General features: G+C 39.0%; 1 protein-coding gene across 1 annotated transcript in view; it reads right to left on the bottom strand.

Moving 5' to 3' along the window:
* LOC114153522 (replication protein A 70 kDa DNA-binding subunit-like) overlaps positions 1-25,288 on the bottom strand; it is a 43,680-nt gene extending 18,392 nt beyond the window's left edge. The window contains exons 1-12 of the mRNA XM_028032123.1: positions 25,172-25,288; positions 24,722-24,769; positions 24,090-24,165; positions 20,318-20,426; positions 20,028-20,119; positions 19,828-19,923; positions 12,541-12,934; positions 10,391-10,493; positions 10,227-10,295; positions 5,763-5,955; positions 3,086-3,222; positions 2,443-2,591 (exon numbers count right to left, since the gene is read on the bottom strand). Of these exons, the coding sequence (XP_027887924.1) occupies positions 2,443-2,591; positions 3,086-3,222; positions 5,763-5,955; positions 10,227-10,295; positions 10,391-10,493; positions 12,541-12,934; positions 19,828-19,923; positions 20,028-20,119; positions 20,318-20,426; positions 24,090-24,165; positions 24,722-24,769; positions 25,172-25,204 (1,499 nt within the window). The 5' untranslated portion in view covers positions 25,205-25,288. The remainder of the gene's footprint in view (positions 1-2,442; positions 2,592-3,085; positions 3,223-5,762; positions 5,956-10,226; positions 10,296-10,390; positions 10,494-12,540; positions 12,935-19,827; positions 19,924-20,027; positions 20,120-20,317; positions 20,427-24,089; positions 24,166-24,721; positions 24,770-25,171) is intronic.
* Positions 25,289-25,324: the final 36 nt, after the last annotated feature.

Genomic DNA, 25,324 nt, shown 5'->3' with positions numbered 1-25,324 from the left:
GAGATTAAATCAGTTTTCTTCATTTATGAAAACAAGCCCTATCCTAATAATAAAAATAGCTGCTCATTGCAACACAAAAAATAAAGTAAGACACGCTCTCTTTGAAAAACTAAATAAAAACGCAGCAAACATTTTATCTCCTGAAAAAAAACTTCCTGCTGCCAGCAAAAACGCAGAAAGGAGAACCAAACGGCAGTGCAGATCGGCAGGCAAAGTCAGCGATTAAAGAATGGAGGCAGCGAAGAAAGGAAGAAAGTACCTTTCAGACTTTTGAGCATCAGCAATAGGTGGTGTGTCACATAAAGGTTGTGAAAAATAAAATTGCTGGATGAATAAAACCTAAACTGGAACTACAAAAGGACTACAGAAAACCAAATGCTTCTGTCAAGTAACAAATAAAAACCTTTGTTAGCCTGTTTTCTAACTTTAAGGCTGCTAAGTGTACTGCCTGATCCCTCATTGTTATTTTTAAGAGAAACTCATGCACACACAAGCATTCTTTCACACACACACACAGGAAAAAATCCAAGATGCATTTATTTTTTTTCCTGTGGCCAGAATTAGGAACAGTTTTAATGAGTGAATGAGTCATAACTCAAAATCCCTCCACAGGAGCTGCTAATAGGAATCCAGTTTGATCCTGCTCAACGAGCTTTAGAGAACAGGCGGCAGCAGTTCAGAGCTAGAATCCAGGAATAAATATCCGCTTCTGGTATTCCATCAATCCAATCTTGTCTAGAATCCCGCTGAGACTCGGGTGGCACAAATCAACGGTCTCATGACACTAATCGGGGCTTTTCCACCTCTGTTTGCTTATTATCGCGTGCGTATAAAAAAAATAGTTCTAGGTTTGGCTATAATATCCTATTTTATAGGATATGCTGACCACACAGCAAAAATGATAAATTAGTAGAGTCTTTAAAAAATTTTCAAACCCCTTGAAGTTTTTCACAGTTTGTAAAGTTACAAATATGGGATTTTAGATTACAGGCCAACACAAAATAGTAAAGTGGAAGGAAAATGATACCCAGTTTTTAAAGTTTTGTACATATAAAACGTTTGGAGTGCATTTGCATTCAGCCCCCAAACACCCAGTGCAACGAGTTATCAATACACCTAAATAGAGCCACTAAGTGTCTGTAGTACAAACGCAGAATAACTATTAGGGCTGCAGTTAATCATATTAGTAATTGAGTATGCCATTGAATATTAATCAAGTAATTTGACTGAAAAAAAGATATATTCTTGAGATTTTTCATTTAACAACTTAAGTATATTTTGTGCAATATTTGCATTCCTTAAAAAATTCCAATAAATAATTGCATTTAATTTTGAATAAAATAAATAAAAATATTTCATTTATTTTGTCATTTAAACAATTTTAAATGATTTTAAAATGACAAAAATGTTAAATGCTTTTTAGCATTCCTTTAGTTTATATTTGACCATTTGTACCAAAAGATGAATTTGCAGCTAAAATACTTCTTCAAACATCAATATGTGCATGTTGTGTTCTATGGTAAAGAGGTAAAATGATCATGACGAACCAGGAACACACCAGACAGGTCAGGCAGAAAGTTGCAGAAAAGTTTAAAGCAGGGTTCGGTAATAAATGATGATCCCGGGAGGACTGTTCAATAAATTATCTGCTAATGGCAAAAGTGTGACACTAGTGCAAACTGATGAGGACCTGGCTGTCAAAACTGACAGAAAAACTGTCAAGAGGTTCTTGGTAATTCTGAAGGAACCGCAGACATCTACAGCTCAGGTGGGAAAATGTATGCAAAATGCTCTGCAGCAGAAAAATACAACTGTGCATGACCCTGAACATATCATCTCCATTAGTGAAATGCGGCAGTGACTATATTAACTCCAACACATCATTTGAGTTGATGGGAAGACGGATGGAGCTAAACGCAAAACAAACTAATGAGAGACTACACAAGACTTGAAGGAGGATCAAAGGTTCCCATTTGTAGGATCACAGTGACCCTAAATGTGATGGTACAGTTCATGTTCAGACCTAAATCAAAATGGAAATTCAATATTGGGAGGGATTCAATGTCTAGATGTGCAAGTCTGTTGGGTGATACACTTTCTAAGATTTTCAACCATGACTGCTTTGAGAAGTGGCTCTACAAATTATTGATTCAAAGAGGCTGAATCCAAAAAATAACAAACAAAAAATACCTTTAAAAACTTGTGTTACTTATGTGTTGGTCAAGGGTGCAAATCCCACTGAAGTTTGAGGTTTTAACTTGGCAAAATGTGTAGGATTTCAAAAATTATTAAGAGTTTTGTGGAAGGATATTTCTTTCTGGCTACATGTCTTGTCTTGAGCAGAGTCAGTGACAGAGTCTGAGAAAATCTGTAATTTGTGGACAGTTCTGTATGTGATTATCAGCGTGTGTGTGATTGTCAGTGTACATCAACGTGACTCACCAGGCCCTGAGTCTGAAGGCTTCGGGTAAATCTGGGTTGACCATAATCGTAGAACTGAACAAAGCCGAGAGAGATATGCCCCGAAAATCAGACAAGCGAGCTCCTTTGATGGCAACAACAGGCTGTCCGGAGTCGTCAAACTTTTCCGCCTGAAGAAGAAACAGAAAAAGATGTCACAGACTGATATAGTGGAGAGAATGGGAAACAGAAAAAGAGAGAGGTCTTACATGTTAATCTCTGGCTCCAGCTTTTAGCCACTGGAATATCAGCTAAAGTTTACTTTAATAATTAGGCAAACTACAAGTTAATTTTAAAGTAATTTCCAGAGTTTGGTAAAGAGGACGGATTAGCTTGGGCTGATCAAATGAGCTTGGAGAAGGATGGTGCCATTTTAGCCCCAAGTGTCAAATCAGAGTGTCTGGTCCAACACAGCATTGAAGGTCACAAGAGTGATTTAAACGATCTAACAGCCCAGAAAAGCAAATCAAAGTGCTCTGTATGCAAGACCACCCACACATCACAGATGCATAAATGTATGGGCTCCTTCAAAAACCCAGTTAATTACAGTTGGCTCAATGTGTTTTTATGATGCATTATAAATCCAGTCATGGATGCATACAGGGAGGGAGATTATAGCTCTTACCTCTTCTCCCCACAGTGTGACTGTCACCACTTTGCCAGTGGTGTCTATTAGGCTGATGGCCCTCTTGGAGACTTCCCGGCTGGTCTTAGTGGTGATACGGGATACATCCTCTGCACTGTTGCACACTCCAATTAAATCTAAAGGCACACAATCAAATCTTTCCTGACATATAGCTTATGAAAACAGGAAAACAAACACTGTTCCGGCAGCAGGAAAGCTGCAGTATGTAACTTTTATAAAAAAAGTATTTTTTTCTTTACATATTTGCTGAAAACATCACTATATTGTAACATTATGAGGGACAGATAATCTGTAAAAAACAGAAAAACGGAAAAATCATCTCCTCAGTGCTAACTAGGAACAACCAATCAGAGCAAGAAGGTGGGTCTTAACGCCGTCAATCATGCGGTGCTACGGGGTCCAGAACAAAAGCCACTTTTTACCTCACCATGGACTGAGAAAGGTATCAAAAACTTGAACTGCTCATAAGACGACATTAAAAATTAAGTTTGTAGATGTCATGCTAAGAAAACAAAAGCTCTAAAATCAGTGCAAGCTTCAAGCAAGGAGATAGTAGCATCATGCTGAGGGTCTGTTTTGGTGCAGTACTCAACTAAAATAGGGGAAACATGTAAGGAAGGTTTCTGATCTTTCTATTTAGTGTTAGTGTAAATTGCCCCTCGGTTGCCTTACTTTATGCAGAAAAGATCAAGAGTTTGCTGAGAACCCACTGAAACCATCAAATCTCAGGAGAATCAATACTAACATTGCAACAGGGTAGCTAACTCCTGCTCCTTACTCAGAAATCACAACAAATTAACTTCTTTCTTATTCATGTTTCCTGTCACATTCAAGGCTTTAACACTTCATTCAGGAACAACTGAAGAGCAAAGACTGCAGAAGACACGGCTCTACAATGCACAACAGCATAATTCAAATGAATTTGTGAAGAGCTCATCATAAATCAAAGCGGAATCTCACAAGGTGGCTTAAAACAAAAGGAGACAGATATTAATGTGCAGTTCCTACACAAGTAGGCTTTTCTCAGATTTTTTATTTATTTATCTATACCTTAATCAAAAACACAGTCCTCTAAAGTTTTACTTTAAACATATTTATGTTTAAAATTCCTTCCTTAATTTTTGAGCAAAACCTGTTTCTTAGTAACTGTTATAATTAGCATAAATTAAATTAAACCATATTGCATTTCCCTCTTTCTTGAACTTTTTCTGACACACCAGACCTATGCATGTAGGACTATCACTAGTACTACATGCCTTATTCACCATCACTAGTACTACATGGATAGTAATAAAAATATATCTGCCTCTATTTGTATGCAATATGATACAAACAAAAATCTAACGAGTGCTCAAAATCTCAACCAGCCTTACAGATTTGTGATAGCCAACTGTCTGCCACGGCTGGTCCCAATACATTAAATAAGCAGGCAATATCCTAAAACCGGTTTTGCAAATCACCCTTTTCTTCATTCTGCACTTTCTGTTAACCTTTATCTAAATTCTTGCCCACTCCTCCAGCCCTCGTGTTTGCTCTCTGTCAGTGTTCTCTCAGACTCGCTTAATTCCATTATGATTGAAACGATGTCATCCACCTATGAACTCCATTATCACAATAGGAACAGGCTGACAGTTCTCATTACTATGTTATAATCCCATATTTAACAAAGGGATAGAGTGGGAAGGATCGGTGAGGGGAAATAGGAGAGACGACAGATTAGGATGTGCAACACTGGCCCTACATAACCAATGCAAACATGTTTTTTTTACCTTAACTAAAAGGTAAAGGTAAGTTCACATCATATCAGATGAGAACTGATATGATGTGATGGCCTACATTACTTTGCGTTTGCAATTGTGTGGTAATCTTGTTATTCTAGTAAGTGGCAAATTCTGCATGCAATTCTGTCAAACATGAATCTAAGGCAGATATATAACCAATTGACATTGGTACTAATGTCAATATCAATTTAAAAGAACTTCATCTTTTATAGACATGAGAAGAAAAAATAAAAGTAATATTTTCCCACTGAAACAGTATCTCATGTGTTAAATGTTGCTACTTTAGTCATTGCCATATGCAAAAGGGAACAGTACAAGTAGTCCTTACATGTCTGTAGAGAAATGATGCACGGTTTATATTTATTTTTTTACTTCAGAGAAATGTCAAACTTTGTCTAAATGGTATGAGTTAAACATTCAGTATTTCAAATGATCCGATGGGCGGGACCAAGAGACGTGATCTGTGTTACCTTGGAAAACTTACATAAAATCTGATTGGTTATTCATTGTTCCATTAAAAATTAAACTCATGAAATAAGGTTTTGTCAACGCAAATATTTTGTCAATAGAATGGCTGATAAAAAGAAAGTAGTGAAAAAATAATCAGAAATGAAACTTGGAATGAAGGAACAGAAATAAAAAAAAACTGAATTAACTTTGCATTTATCCTTAATTCTATATTAGAGCAATAAAGATCATTAAGAGGGTTATGATAGACAATAACTAATATTGATAATCAAAATACTTTGAAAAAACCTTTACAAAACATGGTGGGCTTTTAACACTTAATATTAACATGGTTGCTTGATGTTGTATTTATTAAAAATCAAGAGGAAATACTTTTTTAGGCTGAATTTATAAACATTGTTCCTTACCAACAATGGAGTCTTTGTCTCGGTTTTCCAGCTCTCCAATGGGCACAAAGTCACACTGCATTACTGGGACTTCCGGACTGTCCGTACAAGGTACAATAGATGAATGAGCATGGAGGGTCATCTCGTAGTCGTTCTTCAGTGTCGTATACTGTTTGTTGGCTACCTTTAGAGTAGCCTTCGAGATGTAGTACACCTGGCAAAAAGAAATGGGTCAGCAAAATGCACCAACATTATAAAATTAGACTTAATTAAACACATTGAGAAATCGATGAAGTCTGACAGAACAACCCGCAAAGGAAATTTACTCTACAAAAACAGCCTCTGTTCAAGCAAAACTTCCTCATAAGAATGGAAAACCCTTCAGGTCAAACTGAGGCTCAGTGTCCCCATCATCCCCATCACTTCTCTAATTCACCAGAAAATAAGCAGCAGTTGAGAGTGACTCTGCTTAACAGCATAATTTAAACTCAATCTGCTAAGCACTCTTCTTCATTTACACTCTCAAGGCTCCAATGTCCCACCTCTCTCTCTGCCTCTGGGTTTGTTTCTCTGAATCTTTCCTTTCCTTCACTCCTTCCTGCCTTTCCTTCCGATTTCATTTAGCACACATAGGGGAGCAGGAAACTTCTGTAAGCAGTCATAATACTGCTTCAAGCCTCTCACACACTCCAGCTTGGTCTGCCAATACTTGGAACGTGAAGAACATAAAGACCACTCATTTATTTGGAGGGTAGAGGGCACAAATTGGATCTAGGTCTAAGTTAAGGAATCACTGTTAGAGGCTGATGCCAGAGTCAATTCGACAATCAAAATATTGACCAGGGTTAATTGATGAATTTGGTGGTTAAATGCCATAAATTATGATGGCCGCCTTGCAGATGCTGGTAATCCCACACGTCTACAGCAATGCAAACAGCATTACTGTATGCATTATAGGGACAGAACATTTCCAAGCATCATGCTCAGGTGTTTTTTGGCCACTGGTAGTCAAAACTGGCAGTTTAAACTTTATATAGGTGCAGATGAAATAGAATATCATTGAAAAGTAAATTTACTTTAGTAACAAAGAAATTCATACATCATTTAATTACAGTTATATTATTTCAGTTATTAATTTAATACAATTTTTGTAATTATTGTTTCCATCTTTTAAAAAAACAAACTAAAAAAACAAATAAGGTTTGTTTTTTCTATTAACTAGGTTTCTTACACTTGATGGACTGCTGTGATCACTCTGGGATAAATTAAACACACTGGACCAACAAAAACAGATCACTACAAATTATTAATGACCGTGGAAACGTCATGGAACGTTTATTTTGTGCCTCTTCAGTTTTCCTCCTGACCATGATTTCCAACTAAAATGCATAAATTTGTTGCTCAGAAGACCTCTAACAATTTTTTTAGTCCACGCTGTATGAATCTTTCCTCACATCTTTTAAAAGGTTTGGGTGCACAATCGTCACATCATTTGGGTGTAAAGGTTTATAATACAACGTTTTGCTTTTGAATTCAGTTTCATAAGTGAAATCAACCATGATATTCAAATTTTTCCAAGATGCACTTGTAATACTATTAACACATGTTTCCATGCCATTACAGAAAAGCTAAGTATATTAAAAATATGTCTATGTCATCTTAAAACAGGTTATTAATACAAAACACCCCAAATGTGCTATATAATCTTCAAGTCATGTTGCAACAGCCTGTAACTAGAATGCAATGAAAGGTCACCACTTCCTACATGCCTTTATTTTAATTGCTTATTTCAGTTACTCTAATGTAGCATAATGGCTGGTGATTTTATTTTAAATGGGCTACTGACAGATGATCAGACTGAGTCTATCTGTAACACAAGGTGAAACAGAAAAGTAAAACAAAGCTTAAAAGTGGAACTGAGGTTTCCTCTAAAGATTGCCTTTACCTGTTTCTTATGAATGATAGGATAACCTTAAATGATTTTTTGACATAAATGTAGCCAGTTCAGAGGGCAGTAACAGTTATGTAACAGAAACTGGCGGTAGAAAACATTATTTTTTTTTATAGGACAATAAATGCCAGTGTTTACTGTTGCAAGGTCATGAACCAACATCCTCTGACTTAGGTTTCTGTAAACATTTTTTAGAGACCTCAGGGTCTATAAAAACAAATGCTTTGTTAGTAAAAAAAAAATAGTTATTGTTTTGATTCCCCAACTATGTACTTGAAAAGAAGAGAGGCTTGTAGTGCAATGAGACTGTTTGTAGTTACAGGCACTTCTGTGACTGAGTTACGTTTGGGATGGCAGTTTTAGCAATTTAAAAAAAATTATGCCATGTAGTGCTTTCCCCCTGTCCATCAAAATGACGAATATGGTCATAAAAATTCAGAGATTTTTGGGAGGAGATCTCCTAGTACTCAGTCCCTCAGCAGCGGGGGTGTCTGAATGATCACAGACACACAGTTTGATAGTGTATGTTGTTGAGGTCAGAACTGATGCTGACATTCTCCGAGGGGAACTGTATTTGATGGATATCATCGTTCGTGTATGTACAAGGGGAAAAAAGCTGCCAAAACCATATAACACACAAGAAAAGACAAAAAGTTTGTTAGTAATGCAAATCCAAATAGATACAGGGTCAACAAGAGATCTTAGCTTGGTATTATTTGATTAAATAAAACATTTCTGTAGACCTTCTGCTTGTTCTGATACAGATTTATCTTTCTTTCAGAAATAATTTTGCGTAAAAAAAACTGTTTAATGTATTCAGATGTTGTTTTGACCAGCATAGTACTTCAACTTCTTATTGATATTCAAAATGTATAGGACAAAACACTGCAGGATGAGTGGTATATTAGAGCAGATTGAAGTCAGCACAGCAACAGTCAGACAAGTCAACAGCAGAACTGGCACAAAAATTTAATTACTGTGAACTGGAGGGCCAATCTCAAATGTAAAATAAAATTTGCATAAATCAGTCAAAAGCAGAGTACTTTGCCCTTTTGCACATCGACATGCAAGGTGAAATGCACAGTATCTCCAAATATAAATGACTTTCAATTTATATTCCAGCTGCTAATGGTAGAAAGTAGAGCTAAACAATGTATCTATTTGTAATTGTCACAATATCTTTGTGTTCATTTTGAAAATCTCAAAGGATGATTTGAACATAACATTGTGTAGGTCATTATATTTTCAAGGACATGCAGTGATGCTCTGAACACAAATAGTATAATTGTATAACATTATTAGATCAGATAATCTAAAGGAAAAAGAAAAGAGTGAGGGGCACATAAAGCTTCCATTACAATTCACAAACACAAAATGCTTAGATTCACAAAACGAGGAGAAATTGTGATGATGGCTTTAACAATAATAGATATTGTCAGTATTAACCAGAATTTCTGCTTAAATCTAATATAAAAATTTGACTCATTAGTCCAGGTGACTGATGCAGATAGAGTTTAAAATTTATTTTTGGTAACATCTTTACTCATGCTGGGCCTTTCAAAGCAGATAGACAAATTAAAATGAAAAATGAAAATCATTAGCTATCCATCTTTTAACAAGCAAGAAGTTTTAAATGAGAATAAAAAACAAACAATATCAGGACAAAGATAATAGAAAATGATCAACCCCAAACTTTAGCAGTCTTTTATTCAATTTTAAACAGGGAAACATGCAATAACCTTCTTAGGTTTCAAAATAAAAATCCAGAGGTCCAGTGGAAATTATCCATTGGATCATTGTCAGATGATATACTGTAGCTGCTCAGGTAAAATGGGAGCTTTGCCATTACATAGAATTATACTTCCATTATGCATTATATACTTGAATATGTAATACTTGCATTTTGCAAGTATTACATATTCAGAAATCCTAGACAGAAACCTTCTTAATCCTAATTATTTGACAAAATAAATTACAGAAGAGAAAATATATTGCCATTGAAGCTTGCTGACTTTTTATATTTAAAAGGGCTTCTTGAAAATGTATTAAAGTTGTAAAAATACCTGAAATATTGAGTGAATCCAAAGTGAGAGTTTTTATTGTCTGTTCCTGAAACAGGTGTTGCAAGTCATTTAAATCACAGCAGTGCATCACAGCACATCTATGCCAATCCTCTCATCTGCATTCTTTGCCACCACAGTACCCACTGTTGCTCCTTACAAACTGTAACAGCAAGACTAGCAGTCATTTCTAAAAAAAGAAAAAGCCATTTCTACTGAAGGTTTTTTTTTATATTGCAGTCAGCAAGTTACCTTATATTACCAAAAAATTTATTCTGTAAATAGATTTAAAATATCAGGGATTCATTGATGACAAAGATTTTAATCAATCTAAACACAAATAACTATGTGGAAGTCTGGGATTGAATAGTTCTGGCAACTCATGAGCCAGTAAAGAGCAAAACACTCACTATATAATATTTTTATATAACAAAAGGCTCTTATTATGTAAAGGATTCATATGAATGTCCTCACCTTGCCTTGCTCCAATAGAGTGAAAAACTTGTCCACTTCATTGTTGAAGGCTGTGATCCTGATTTCACCCTGTTGACCAGCAAGGCATATTGCATGGATAAAGCAAAAACACCACCATGTGTGACATGCACAATGCAAACAAATGTTAGCACATCTCTACTCACGCTCTCATCCACGACCTCAAAGGAGAAGAGCTTGCCCTCCCCTCTGGAGTTACTCCAGTTACGGATATTGGATTTGTTTGTGACTCTGGCTCTAATAGTCCACCTAGGGACAAACAGTACAAAAGCTGATCAGTTTGTAGGCAGCAGATGCTAATAAAGGGTAAGGTGTAGGCGGTTTTTGTTGAAGAACTTCCTCATATGGGATCAAAAATGGATGGTTAAAGATCCATAAAGCAACTTTCAAAACATATCCACAATTACTTACTAGCACTAACCACTGTAACATTTTGTAACATCACCTTTCTTAAACAACAGCAAAAAAAAGAATCATAATATTCTCTCATAATATTTTGCAAGGTTTGAGCTTAGAGACGTTTGACCATTTCTGTTTGCACAATTTCTCAGACTGTCTTGTGTGTTTAAGAAGTTTGCCTGGTTCAGCACACTTGACTAAAATAAATGATTCATTATAAAGCACTACCGAACTTGATGTTATATTCAACAGTTAATTCAGTACTTTATTCAGCTGCATAAGGCCAAAAGCCTGTCTAAACACGAGAGACACCGGTTCTTAAAGTTTGAGTCTGCAATCGCTGCCCACGATGATCCAGAGTCTTTGGCTCTCTTTCTTCAAATGTTTCCTATAATATTTAGATCTGGTGAGATGACCATGGAAGGATGTTAATTTTGTGTCTAGTGAACAGATCACTGTCCTGCTGAATGACCTCATGAGAGAGAAAGGGAGACTACTATAAGTGTTCTTCATTTTAGGTTATGGCTCCAATGGTGATTATTACACATCACTGTAATAGTATGTGGAAATTTCCCAGATTATAAAAACTAGATTTGCAGGAATTGATTATACAGTATAATATGCGATACCCATAATCCACAAGTGAATTTCAGACCCTGCATATTATTAGTTAAACAATTCAAAGAAACTGGAAATGAAAGCTTATAAAGTTTCAAGAAAGGAAAATTAACTTTCTCCTCAAAGTTCAAACATGGTGTTGTACATCTACCAACAACTGAATGCATTTATAAATACATGCATTTACAAAATGTAGTTCTTATTCTTGTTTAAGCAAGTCTGCAAAACTCTACACTTTTTTCAGCTTTCTGATCTCTGTGCTAAAACAGTAGAGGATATACACAATGTAACTTATGCGAATAAACCCCCAATTATGAGGATGATCCAGAGAGAGCACAATATGGAGTGGACTGCCACACCTGGGTTTATGACAACCAGAAGTCAAAGTAGATGGCCAAAAGAAGTACAACTGTAATATATCCAACACAGGCAAAAATGTTTAACTTTTTTTCCCACTTAAGCCTTCCTCCATGAAGCACAACTGCTGACATCATCTGTTTCACTCACCATGGGTCCTTCCCAACATCAAAGCAAGAACAGTCATCAGTTTATTATAACACCTACAGGCACATTATCTTGTAGCTTGCAATTTCACACACATTTGTGTTATCAGAGCACAAACATGGAGAGTTAAAAAGTACCTTTGCTCTAATCTGGACAACTGTTCTGAAACAGAAGCAACAGCACTAAATGCCAAAGATAAATGTTTAATAAAATGATTTAAAAAAGAAGTGAAATTGAAGACTGAGGAGAAAATATAAGAGTGAAGGAAAAGGGACACAGACAAGGTTGGCCAAATCCCCAAAGGGCCAAATAACAGAATCAAAACCTCAGCAGCAGCCCATAAAGACCCAGCAGTACCTGCCTTTAAAAAAAGAATCCATTTCTGAGGCAAGATCAGTCATTTTATTTCATTTCCATGCAAATGGATTGAAATACATGCACACGCTCAAGTCCACACAGCCACTCACATTTGTATAAAAATAATACTAAAAAAAAATGCTTACACATGCATACACTTACGCACGTTTTCAAAAATTCCCTACAGTGTTTTAGAGAAATGGCAGCAAAAACAAACCAGCCACAAAATCAGAGAAAATAGTTTGGCTGATGACTGAGCAATGACGAAAATGATCTATGAGTGAAACGACAAATGAATACAGTTTGATATGAAAATAGGATGTTAGTACATGTAAGTGTATTATTCAACTGTGTGATACAGAGTTTAAACAACAAACAAATAAATGGAAAACAAGGTCAAAGTGGCAGGTAGACTTACTTGCTGATGTACGGGTTGAGGGTAGCGATAGGCATCACCTTTGGGACAGAACCTGGTGAACTGGTGGACGCCTTCATGGGTGACCCTTTCATGGGAGAGGTCATCATTGGTGAACCCTTCATGGGTGACCCTTTCATGGGAGAGGTCATCATTGATGAACCCTTCATGGGTGACCCTTTCATGGGAGAGGTCATCATTGGTGAACTCTTCATCTGTGACCCTTTCATGGGAGAGGTCATCATTGATGAACCCTTCATGGGTGACCCTTTCATGGGAGAGGTCATCATAGGTGAGGCTTTTATGGGTGACGTCTTCATGGGCGACCCTTTCAAAGGAAAGGTCTTCATTGGTGAAGTCTTCACAGGAGCTTTTCCAGTAAAACGTGCTCCCCATCCTTAGAAGGTCAAAAAACGGTCAGTGGAAAACAAAGTCAGACAAGCATTGGATTTGAAATGTGAATTTAATTAAAAGAAGCACAATTTATATTAGCTGTCTGAATTATGTAGGCCTAAACATATTCATCTGCTAAATTATTAAAACCTGGACTACATCCTCATAAACTAAACACTGACATTCCTTACACTTGCAGACAGGTTGAAGATAAAATAATTTCTATGCTTCTAGTTTAGAATAGGTAGTTAAATAGCAACATTTCAGCTGAACTTAAAATTGTAAAAACAGAAAAAAATATACAAAAGCACAATGTAAAGTGAATTGAATATAATTTGTGTGGTACAGTAAACCAATTTCAAGTTGAAGCCCTTTCACCAAGCAGAAAAAAGAAACAGGCCCACAGCATAACAGAACCTCCAGTAAATTAAAAATGGTTATGTTTATGATGGTAGGAGAGAAAAGGTTTATTTCTTGCATGCTTCCAAAATAACCAACCTAAGTATAAAGAGATTCTAAAGATTTTTGATGGATGTCAGACTTTGCTATAGTTCTCAGGATTTTTTACCTCCTTTACTTCACTGTATAGATGGCGAGACAAACATGGGTCATTTTGTTCCATGTCAGAGGCTCCTTCTATGTCCAGTTATAAAGTTTTGTCTTAAAAACTACTTTTTTCAGTGAGACTTGATTTTTAAATTGAAGGTGATTGTACTGTAAGGAGTTCTCTTTTGTGTGTGTATGAGTGCATAACACTTTGCAACAGCTGTGATTGTTTTAAATTGCTTTTATAAATAAATGTGGAATGGAATGTTCCATCCTAGATGACAATTATCAAGGAAAAATGTTTAATTTATGTTCCATCATATTTACACCCCACAAAATCAGAAAGCAATTAAATACCAATTAAAAGTTGATAGACACTTTAGTAGACCATACATGTGGCATACATTTTTAAAAATGCTTTCAGTGATTAATCATTTTTGGGTTAGGGTTATTTTTGGTGCAAATAAGTGTGACTAGGCCTGTCGCGATAAACGATAAATCAATTAATTGTACAATAAATTAAAACTATCGACGTCATTTTAATTATCGGCATCATCGTCTCTTCCGGCCTGTTTCTCTTTCTGTTAATGACACCGAATGAAAAAAGGATCAACTCCGGTGCTCTTCACTGACCCTCCCTTCCTCATTTCCTTAGTGTAAAGCCCAGCGCACACGACACGATCTTAGAGCTGTCGGCCATTGTCGCCCATTTTCAAAACCTGACAGACCACACATTAGCCGACAGAAATCCTAGGTATAACGGTTCGATCGGGTTCGGTCCTGCCGTGTGGTGTCCAACAATGGGCACCAAATAATGGCTACAAGTCCAGTGAACTAATTTTAAAACCAGGCATTAATCAATGCTTTACTACAATCTACCTGCAATGCATGTGGCTAGTGTCAGCGTAAAGTCCTGACTGAATGAAAATCATTAGAACCTGTTTACGTCACGTTAACGAAGAACAGCTGAAAAGTTACCGGGTTTATCAACCGCGGTAGCAATTTCGCTCCAACTCCTCCTCTTGTCATTTCTATATTCTTTGCATGTTGAATAAACATTAATGTTGTTTCCACATATCATCTCCAATGTCCGCTGGACTTCGGGTTGCACCGTGTCAGCTGTTTGGGATTCCCCGACGTAATTTACCCTCAGAAAACACAGAGGAGAATCCGCGCTTTCTGATTGGCTGCCTGTCACATTCAACAGGAAGCGTTAAGATCCCAGTCGGGGAAAACCCCTGATTTAGATCGGAGCGGCAACGATGATCTACCGTAACACACCACACAATCTTAGAAAGACCAACGTTTTAAGATTGTCATAAGGGGAAAAATAGGAGCAAAAAATCATGTAGTGTGAACTATTGCATCAGGTAGTCGATGTGCCCATCTTCTCTATTTAAATCTAATTATTACTGAAGGGCAACATAATATACAGACTTCATAATCTGCCCTCTTTTGGTTGAATGCAGTATTTATTTCCACTTTGGCTTTATGTTGTTTAGTTGTTTTTTCAAGTTTTTTTGTTAATGGAGACCATTTTATTTTCGTTTTTGGTTGTTTTGTTTATTTTGTTTATCAGTTCCAGTGTTTAGTGTTCTTTTGAAAATAAAGTATATCTATCTTTGGCAAGAAATCGCACGCATTATTACGTCATTTCCATTAAATCAGTGTAAAAAGGTCTTCAAACAATATTATCATTTATCGCAATAATTTTTGAGACAATTAATCGTTCAGCAAAATTTGCTATCGTGACAGGCCTAAGTGTGACACAACTGAGCTTGTTAGAAACAAATTTCTTATATTTATTTCTACATTTTAAAAATCCAGTTTTATTGATTTCATTAATTAAGAATTTTCAAAATAAGATTACTCCATGACAATACACCTGTTTACCAGAGGTGCCAGTAAGTGTGTACTGTAGAACAACCATCAGAAAACTTATATTAGCCAAATTAAAATATGAATTATATTAGAAATTATTACAAAGTTGGAAACTTTAAAGTACCCAAGTAAAACGCTTAGAACTGCTGAGCTCTTTTCTTCTGTTCCTTTGAACAGATGAAATGCCAGAAGACAGTTTGGTCCATCCCACAATCTCATATGGCGCTATCTCACCTCCTACAATAAAGCAGCATCAGCCCAATCAGAATGATTCAAACCAAACAAACAAACAGTTAGCTGTTGTCGGCATACTTTTGATGCAATGCTTTGGTTTTGTTGGCATATGACATCTATCATAACAGCATTTTGGTGAATGGACTGTTTGGGACAAAACAAAAGCAGACCTCACTCCCCTGGTTTAAGCTGCTGCTCTCAACATATTAAATATTTACCCTAAAATATAGGTGTGCGCTTCTGGTGTGTTGTGAGTAAATAGCAAGAGCGATATCACACACTGAACATCAATATTCAAACAAATTCTATACAGATGGAGTGTTTGAGAGAGGAAGTTCAAAAGAGAAGGCAAGATGGTGTCCAAAACATGGAAGTGACATGCATATATTGAAAGTATACATAAAAAAAACCAAACATATAATATGTACAAGTACAGCTCAATAAATGTCCCCAAAAAAGCTAATAAAACCCAAATTCACAGACAAAAAGGCTCAATATTATAAAATATCAATGGAAAGGGTTTTTAATTGTGATATATTATGAAAAATCATGGGGAGGAGTTCAGACACGACACACTCAGAAAATCACTGACACCCTCCAAACAACAGGTTAGATGTCAAAAAGCTGGTTGGTCATGGTGTAAATCTAAATATATAAGTGAAAAATTGAGTGGAAGGAAAAACTAAAAAAAAACAAAAAGCACTCCAGGAATTTTCAAGCAACTTGAAATCGTGTGGGAGGCTGCAGCAGTTTCCACGGATGAGTCATATTATCTCATCTCCTGGTTTTGGTCCACTTTGTCAAGTCCAAAGTCACCACAGGTGTTTATCATAACATTTTACAGCACTTTGTACTTCTCTTTGATAAACTTTATGATAAGTTGATTTCATATTCCCAGCAATGCCTGGCAAATGCCCACATTACAAACAGAACCCTCACCTTACCTAAACAACAAAGAGAAACCCAAAGGAAACCCAACAAACCTGGTCAGCTGGAAACCAGGAGTAAAGTAACTTAGGATACTTAAGCTCCTCTATCGAGTAAAAGGTTTATCACTGTGGCATGGCAAGCTAAGTATGGAGTGTCTTTACAGTACCATTTACATATGTTAGGCAGACTTGAAATAAACATCTTATTTATTGGTCTAATAATTAATAAAAATGTATTAATTACATTCATCACATTTTTTGAAAAACTGAATACAGTAATTATGAAAATTACAAGCTGCAGATGCTTGAAATTAATTACTACTTGTAATTAATAATTTGTCATGATTTTTCAGTTTAACCACATGATCCTTTGGAAGCAACAGAAGCTGTCAGACATGTGAGAAAAAGACATTTGAAGACAAAGAGAATAGTTAGTGATGAATATTCAATAACTTTTCTTTTCTTGACCTAGTCCAGACCTCTTTTTAAAATTTAAACAAAAATGTGCTGAGCCATTTGAAAGGCAGCCTATTTCAAGCTAAAGCTACGGTTGAATATTTAAATGGAGGCACAGGTGTGTTTGTAACTACCGTTTCATGACCTTTGACTTTACAGTCACTGCCAGTAAAAGTAATTGTTGAATATTGATATCGTGGCTCATGATTTGACAAAACACACAGGCATTTCAAATAAATCAGCATTCATGAACTTTAAAGTACACAAAAAGAGAAATTTATGTAGCAGGGAAGCTGTGGAGACTTTAAAACCAGGTGGTATGATATCTTCACAACAGATTCAAACTAATGAATGATCTAAAGGGTTAAAAACAGACAAATTTCATCTGTGAAATGTATTTATTAAAATAAAGATTTCCAAGCAAAAATATGGAATATACTGCATGCTTATTAAGTTTTGCAGATTGCAATTCCTTCCTGTACAAAATATTATATTTTCCAGAGATTCTGCTCATTGGGAGGTACCAAATTAAAAAAGCTGATATTAGCCTAGTTAATATATCAGCTCAGATAACCAGCCTGTAGTCGACATGTCCTTTGTACCTTGTCAACTGCAGTTTTAAAACACTGCTATGTCAATGCCAGAAAGGGGAGTTGCTGCTTTGGCTTCCAAAATATTCCTATTTTTCTTATATGTACTATACTACATGTAGTTTATACCCAAGACCCCTCTTTAAACATGGCATGTATAAACACGAAATAAATGCTGCAGTTGATGAATAGATAGAAGTGTGGAGTTAAAATGACATATTTCCCCTTTCCTTTAAAGAAAAAAAATATCTTTTGTTATGATCTTTTCTATTATGCTATTCATGAATAGCTGGTCACAGCTGCTTTCGGTTAATTTCTTAATTCATAATCTCCTCGCTCTGGGGAAGCTGAGATGTGCATTTCATATGACAGCACTATTTGGATAGTGGATAACTGTAAGCTTAATTATTTACTTACACATGACAAACACCTAATTACTGCAATGTTTTAAAGAGGAAACTTCTGACATTTCTCTTAGACATTCTGGCTTGAAAGAACTCGGGTACCAGAGAAAGAAGTAAGTGAAAGAGGCAAGAAGTCAAGTTCACAACATGTGACTCAGAGCGTTCCTTCATTCAGAGCTTCCGGTCAAATTGCAATAGCTGATGTCTTTAGATTTCCCAAAGCTCATTGAAATACTTGAATTGTGATATTAAATAATGTTTGTTATTGACTCTGAAAATGTAATTTAGAAAATATGGGAACATAATAAAGCTTAGGTCACATCCACAAACAGAAAATGCTGTCTTCACATAAATCTTGTTATTCTGGTTATAAAGAACAGTGCAGACAATGCTGTCAGTACAACAGGTAAACATAGCAGCAGGTTCTCTTGAACTGTTGGGATCTCTGAGGTAACACTGATCAAAGGATGCGCTATAACAAGGAAAGGCTAACCCTCATCTTTGCTGAGTCAAATTAGACGTGTCTATCCCTCTTCCCCTCCGTCTGTGCTTTGCTACAGGGGAATCCAGTCCTTAACACAACATACAGGAAGCCATGAACTGAAAAAGTCATCAGCCCACACACGTTCCCTCAGTCACAACACACATGTAGACAACAGCCTACACAAACACACAATGTATCAGAAACTCATTATACCCACCCACCCACCTACATCTTCTACTGAGGAGGACTACTGGGTATGTTCCTGCCTCATAACTAAAGCAATGTTAATGCTGAGAGCAGCAGGAGCTGAAAAACTACTGGCTAATAGCTAAGCTAATAACAGAGGACCTGACCCTAAATGGGATACATTAGGTATAATTCAGAGCACCATCCACAGTAGAAAGAAATTAGCCATCATTCAGGCATGTTGCATTGTTAAAACTTCTCATCTGCTGTCATAATGTAATACAATTGATAAGGTGGATATCAGCACTGGGGTTTATGATCCTGCTTTTACAAGAATTTGAAAAATATCTATGATAAAAGAAGTGATATTGGCTCTGTAAGAAAATAAATAAGATGGTTTTATATTTTGCCTGTAGTGCTACTTTTTGGATAAGAATCTTTCTGTAAAGGTTTTGTTGTATTATAATCATAACACAGAAAATAAGGAGAAAATCCAGTAAGTTAAAAATATACAACAGCACCAAAGGTGAATAGCTCCCTCTGTTGGCAAAATTAGGGTATGTAAATATTAAAAGTTTTGTGAGTATAAAGGGCTGCAATTATTTAATTAAATTATTTTTTTTAATGTAAGGGAATAATTAAGTCTTCTACATAGCCCTAATTTCATTTCCCTACCTGAATTTCCTTTTATGTGTATAAATCATTTCAGTGATTCCTAAAGCTGGAATGTCCTTATCAGTCTGACAAAGAGAGGAGAACCACAGAATCCAAGCTGTTTGAGGTCCGGTGCATTTTATCAAGTTCAATGTCAGCAAAAAAAATCTACCAGGAAACTACAGCACACTGTACCAATTTAATGATCTTGGCATAATTGTGTTTTTAAAAGAAGATGGAACACCAAAGCCAAAAATGCAGATGTGTTGCAGCCACTATTAAAGTAACATTGGCTTCCTCAAGAGCTCAGCAGAGCTTCAAGCTGATCACTTCCATTCCATGGAAGTGATTCTGCTGAAGGAGTGTTGACAAGTATTAAGTATAGAGACATTTTTTTTAATATTGATAGGTGTATTGGTTTTATTTCATACTCTAATTTTCTGTGAAAGTTAATTTTGGGTTTTTATTAGCTGTAAGCTATAATCAAGTCCAAGCCAATCTACGACACCACGTTGAAACATACAGGCCCTCACCTTTGCTGTTGTTGGACGGTCCAGGTACCTCAGCGGCTGAAGTGGATGATGGTTCCGAGGTGGTTGATGACACCTTATTTGGAGATGACAACTGACCTGCAGGTGAATCAAATATCATCTGTCATCTATCAACACTCACAGCAGTAATGCCCTACATTACTGCTGTTATATTTAACCACAAACCCTTAAAAGAACTATACCATCTGTTGAATATGATTTGGGATTTCCAATCTTTTCTCCAGCTTCTTCTGCTGACTTCAAGACCACCATGTCCACAATAACGACCACGCGCCTAAACAAGGAAAAAACATATTTAAACATACTATGTTGGCTTGGTAAGATAGCAACGTAAAGAGCAATGTTAAAATTATTCTCATCAGAAAACAAATAACTTAATTCTATAGAGAACAAATATATTTTTCAATTTTAGAAAATTGTAGTATAAAAGAAAAGAAATTGATTTAAAACTACAAAAGGAGGAAACACATACCGGCCATCTGACAAAGTGTTATTGGTTGTCCTTTTTAACAAACACACACAATGTGGTACAAGAAGTTTCTCTTCTGCCAGATGGTTCAACTGGGTGGCCATCAAGAAGGCTGGATAAAGATACATATGCAAACAAATTAAGGCTGATCAATTTATTATTTAGTCTGGAAAGACAATGAATTTGATCCACTTGGAAAACAATTGACGAGTTAACTTGCACAGTGAAAAAAATTCTTATTTTTGTTTTAGTCTTTGACACTTATCTTGTGAGATAATGAGCAGAACTATAAATAACAGTTTGAAAAGACTACTTTACCCAAACATGAATTTTCACATAACTTGTACGGTAAATATAAGACCACCCGGGATGCAAACATTTTTCACATATGGACGTTTATTTACTTGTACACATACATAATGAAACACAGTTACTCACTTTGGTACATTGGACATGCATTTTTTTTACAATAAGAAAGAAGAAATAGGGAATTTTTAATTTATTAATGCCATCCATCCATCTTCTTCCGCTTATCCGAGGTCGGGTCGCGGGGGTAGCAGCTTCAGAAGGGAGGCCCAGACTTCCCTCTCCCCAGCCACTTCTTCTAGCTCCTCCGGGGGAATCCCGAGGCGTTCCCAGGCCAGCCGAGAGACATAGTCCCTCCAGCGTGTCCTGGGTCTTCCCCGGGGCCTCCTCCCGGTGGGACGTGCCCGGAACACCTCACCAGGGAGGCGTCCAGGAGGCATCCTGACCAGATGCCCAAGCCACCTCAACTGGCTCCTCTCGATGTGAAGGAGCAGCGGCTCTACTCTGAGTCCCTCCCGGATGACTGAGCTTCTCACCCTATCTCTAAGGGAGAGCCCAGCCACCCTACGGAGAAAACCCATTTCGGCCGCTTGTATCCGCGATCTCGTTCTTTCGGTCATGACCCAAAGCTCATGACCATAGATGAGGGTGGGAACGTAGATCGACCGGTAAATCGAGAGCTTCGCTTTTTGGCTCAGCTCTCTCTTCACCACGACGGACCGGTACAGCGCCCGCTTGACAGCAGACGCTGCGCCAATCCGCCTGTCGATCTCCCGCTCCCTTCTTCCCCCATTCGTGGACAAGATCCCGAGATACTTAAACTCCTCCACTTGGGGCAGGACACCCCCCCTGACCCGGAGAAGGCACTCTACCCTTTTCCGGCTCAAGACCATGGCCTCGGATTTGGAGGCACTGATCCCCATCCCGGCCGCTTCACACTCGGCTGCGAACCGATCCAGCGAGAGCTGCAGATCACGATCTGATGAAGCCAAAAGGACCACATCGTCCGCAAAAAGTAGAGATGAGATCCTAAGGCCACCAAATCGGATCCTCTCAACACCTTGGCTGCGCCTAGAAATTCTGTCCATGAAAGTGATGAACAGAATCGGTGACAAAGGGCAGCCCTGGCGGAGTCCAACTCTCACCGGAAACGAGTCCGACTTACTGCCGGCAATGCGGACCAGACTCTGACACTGGTCATACAGGGACCTGACAGCCCGTATCAAAGGGCCCGGTACCCCATACTCCCGGAGAACCCCCCACAGGGCTCCCCGAGGGACACGGTCGAACGCCTTCTCCAAGTCCACAAAACACATGTAGACTGGTTGGGCGAACTCCCATGCACCCTCCAGGACCCTGCTGAGGGTGTAGAGCTGGTCCAGTGTTCCACGACCAGGACGAAAACCACACTGCTCTTCCTGAATCCGAGGTTCGACTATCCGACGGACCCTCCTCTCCAGGACCCCTGAATAGACCTTGCCAGGGAGGCTTAAGAGTGTGACCCCTCTATAATTGGAGCACACCCTCCGGTCCCCCTTTTTGAACAGGGGGACCACCACCCCAGTCTGCCAGTCCAGGGGAACTGCCCCCGATGTCCATGCGATATTGCAGAGTCGCGTCAACCAACACAACCCTACAACATCCAGAGCCTTAAGGAACTCCGGGCGGATCTCATCCACCCCCGGGGCCTTGCCACCGAGGAGCTTTTTAACCACCTCGGCGACCTCGCCCCCAGAGATTGGAGAGCCCAACCCAGAGTCCCCAGACTCTGCTTCCTCAGTGGAAGGCATGTTGGTGGGATTGAGGAGGTCTTCGAAGTACTCTGCCCACCGGCCCACAACGTCCCGAGTAGAGGTCAGCAGCACACCATCCCCACTATAAACAGTGTTGGTGCTGCACCGCTTCCCCCCCCTGAGACGCCGGATGGCGGACCAGAATCGCCTCGAAGCCGTGCGGAAGTCTTTCTCCATGGCCCCTCCAAACTCCTCCCACGCCCGAGTTTTTGCCTCGCAAACCGCCCGAGCCGCATGCCGCTTCGCCCGCCGGTACCCATCAGCTGCTTCCGGAGTCCCACAGGCCAAAAAGGCTCGATAGGACTCCTTCTTCAGCCTGACGGCATCCCTCACCGAAGGTGTCCACCAACGGGTTCGAGGGTTGCCGCCGCGACAGGCACCGACAACCTTGCGGCCACAGCTCCGATCGGCCGCCTCGACAATGGAGGCACGGAACACGGTCCACTCAGACTCCATGTCCCCCACCTCCCCCGGGACGTGTTCGAAGTTTTGCCGGAGATGGGAGTTAAAGCTCCGTCTCACAGGGGATTCCGCCAGACGTTCCCAGCAGACCCTCACAACACGTTTGGGCCTGCCAGGTCTGACCGGCTTTCGCCCCCACCACCGGAGCCAACTCACCACCAGGTAGTGGTCAGTGGACAGCTCCGCACCTCTCTTCACCCGAGTGTCCAAGACATACGGCCGCAGATCCGATGAAACGATGACAAAGTCGATCATCGAACTGCGGCCTAGGGTGTCCTGGTGCCAAGTGCACATATGGACACCCTTATGCTTGAACATGGTGTTCGTTATGGACAATCCATGGCGAGCACAGAAGTCCAGCAACAGAACACCGCTCGAGTTCAGGTCGGGTGGGCCGTTCCTCCCAACCACGCCCCTCCAGGTCTCACTGTCGTTGCCCACGTGAGCGTTGAAGTCCCCCAGCAGAACAAGGGAGTCCCCAGGAGGAGCACTCTCCAGTACCCCCTCTAAGGACTCCAAAAAGGGTGGGTAATCTGAACTGTCGTTCGGCCCGTAAGCACAAACGACAGTCAGAACCCGTCCCCCCACCCGTAGGCGGAGGGATGCTACCCTCTCGTTCACCGGGGTAAACCCCAACGTACAGGCGCCGAGATGGGGAGCAACAAGTATGCCCACTCCTGCCCGACGTCTCTCTCCCTGGGCAACTCCAGAGTGGAAGTTTGTCCAGCCCCTCTCAAGGAGACTGGTTCCAGAACCAGAGCCATGCGTCGAGGTGAGACCGACTATTTCTAGCCGGAACCTCTCGACCTCACGCACTAGCTCCGGCTCCTTCCCCACCAGAGAGGTGACATTCCACGTCCCAAGAGCCAGTTTCTGCAACCGAGGATCGGACCGCCAGGGCCCCCTCCCTTGGCCGCCACCCATCACACAGTGCACCCGACCCCTTTGGCCCCTCCCACGGGTGGTGGGCCCATGGGAGGGGGGGCCCATGTTTCCTCTTCGGGCTGAGCCTGGCCGGGCTCCATGGGTAAAAGCCCGGCCACCAGACGCTCGCCATCGTGCCCCCCCTCCAGGCCTGGCTCCAGAGTGGGGCCCCGGTGACCCGCGTCCGGGCGAGGGAACACCAAGTCCAAGGTTTTCTTTCATCATTGGGGTCTTCATTTATTAATGATAACATTAAAACTAGAATGTTACATTCTCAAAACATTACTTACAAGACAAGTAGTGCTGACCATCACTCATCATGAGGCGGTACCTGGGCACACCTGAGGTATTAATCTGACGAATGTTCTAAAAAACACACAGAAAGAAAGTTAGGAAGATGAAACAAAGAATTTAAAATGTAAATTTTCTAATGCATCATATGAGACATTAAACAAATTGATTGAACTTTGCGACAGTGAGTATAAAGAGACTAATATTGTAAGAGAATATAATTTAGCTCCGACAACTCTTTCCTATTTAACTGATTCTGCATTTTAGTTGTTTTCCAGTGAGAACATAAAAACAGAGGCCAGGTGTGAAGCCAGATAGATACTGGGTCGGAGAATAGCAATGCAAATTTAGGAAGTTGGCAAAAAAGCAAAGGTTACAAATCAAAGATTAAAGAAAACTTGACAATTGTATTGGCCAAGAAAAACCTAATAGGTGCATATTCAACAGACAACAATTTATGAAAATTCTGTTGGTTGTTTTTCATTTTGTGTCACACTAAAACTTATGCAATTCATCAAACCACAAATATAAGATTTTTCTTCAGTAGTATATAAACATAAACAGAAAATGTTGAAATACACAATAAACAGTGAAGAAAAACGTGTTGGATTGTGCTGACTCTTTTACTCACCAGTAACTGCAGAACCGGATTCTCTACATGCGATCCTTTCACAAGGGCCTGGAAAAACACACACGTTAGTAAGCTTGATTTCTGTAGCACTTTATGATGCTAATGCTGCAAATTTAGCATCTGGACATCAATTAGTTCTCATCGCTCCCGAAGTTGTACATAAACGCCACATGATAGGATAGAGCAGACGCGGTACCTCTGGAATCAAATTTTTATTCATACGAAGATTTAAACATAATGTGCCCCAGATATTTATCAAATTGAGCATACATTTATTGTCTCGATTTTATTAATTCGGAGCATTACATGTAAAGTCCCGATGTATCTATAAATATCCTAAGCAAACGCTAGCAGGTTCGTGAAGGCAGCGCTCCGTTATTAAAAGTAACCTTAAGGCAATCATTCTAACGGTAAAAATAAGCATTCTGTTATAATGCTTTTGAAGCTTACTTCAACTGCCCCATGTGTTAATTTCGCAGTCATGTCTTCTTTGTAAAGTTGTTTAAAAAGCTCACAGACATTAGCTTCTGTGGTGCGAAGTCTAAGGCAAGTGATTGCACTTCTCGCGAGATCACCGAAGGAAACGAGAAAGGTAACATCAAA

Source organism: Xiphophorus couchianus, chromosome 11 (genome assembly GCF_001444195.1).
Source record: "Xiphophorus couchianus chromosome 11, X_couchianus-1.0, whole genome shotgun sequence".
NCBI classification, from domain to species: domain Eukaryota; kingdom Metazoa; phylum Chordata; class Actinopteri; order Cyprinodontiformes; family Poeciliidae; genus Xiphophorus; species Xiphophorus couchianus.
Note: the sequence above shows the minus strand (reverse complement) of the source record. Positions and strands in the feature narration are given on the sequence as shown.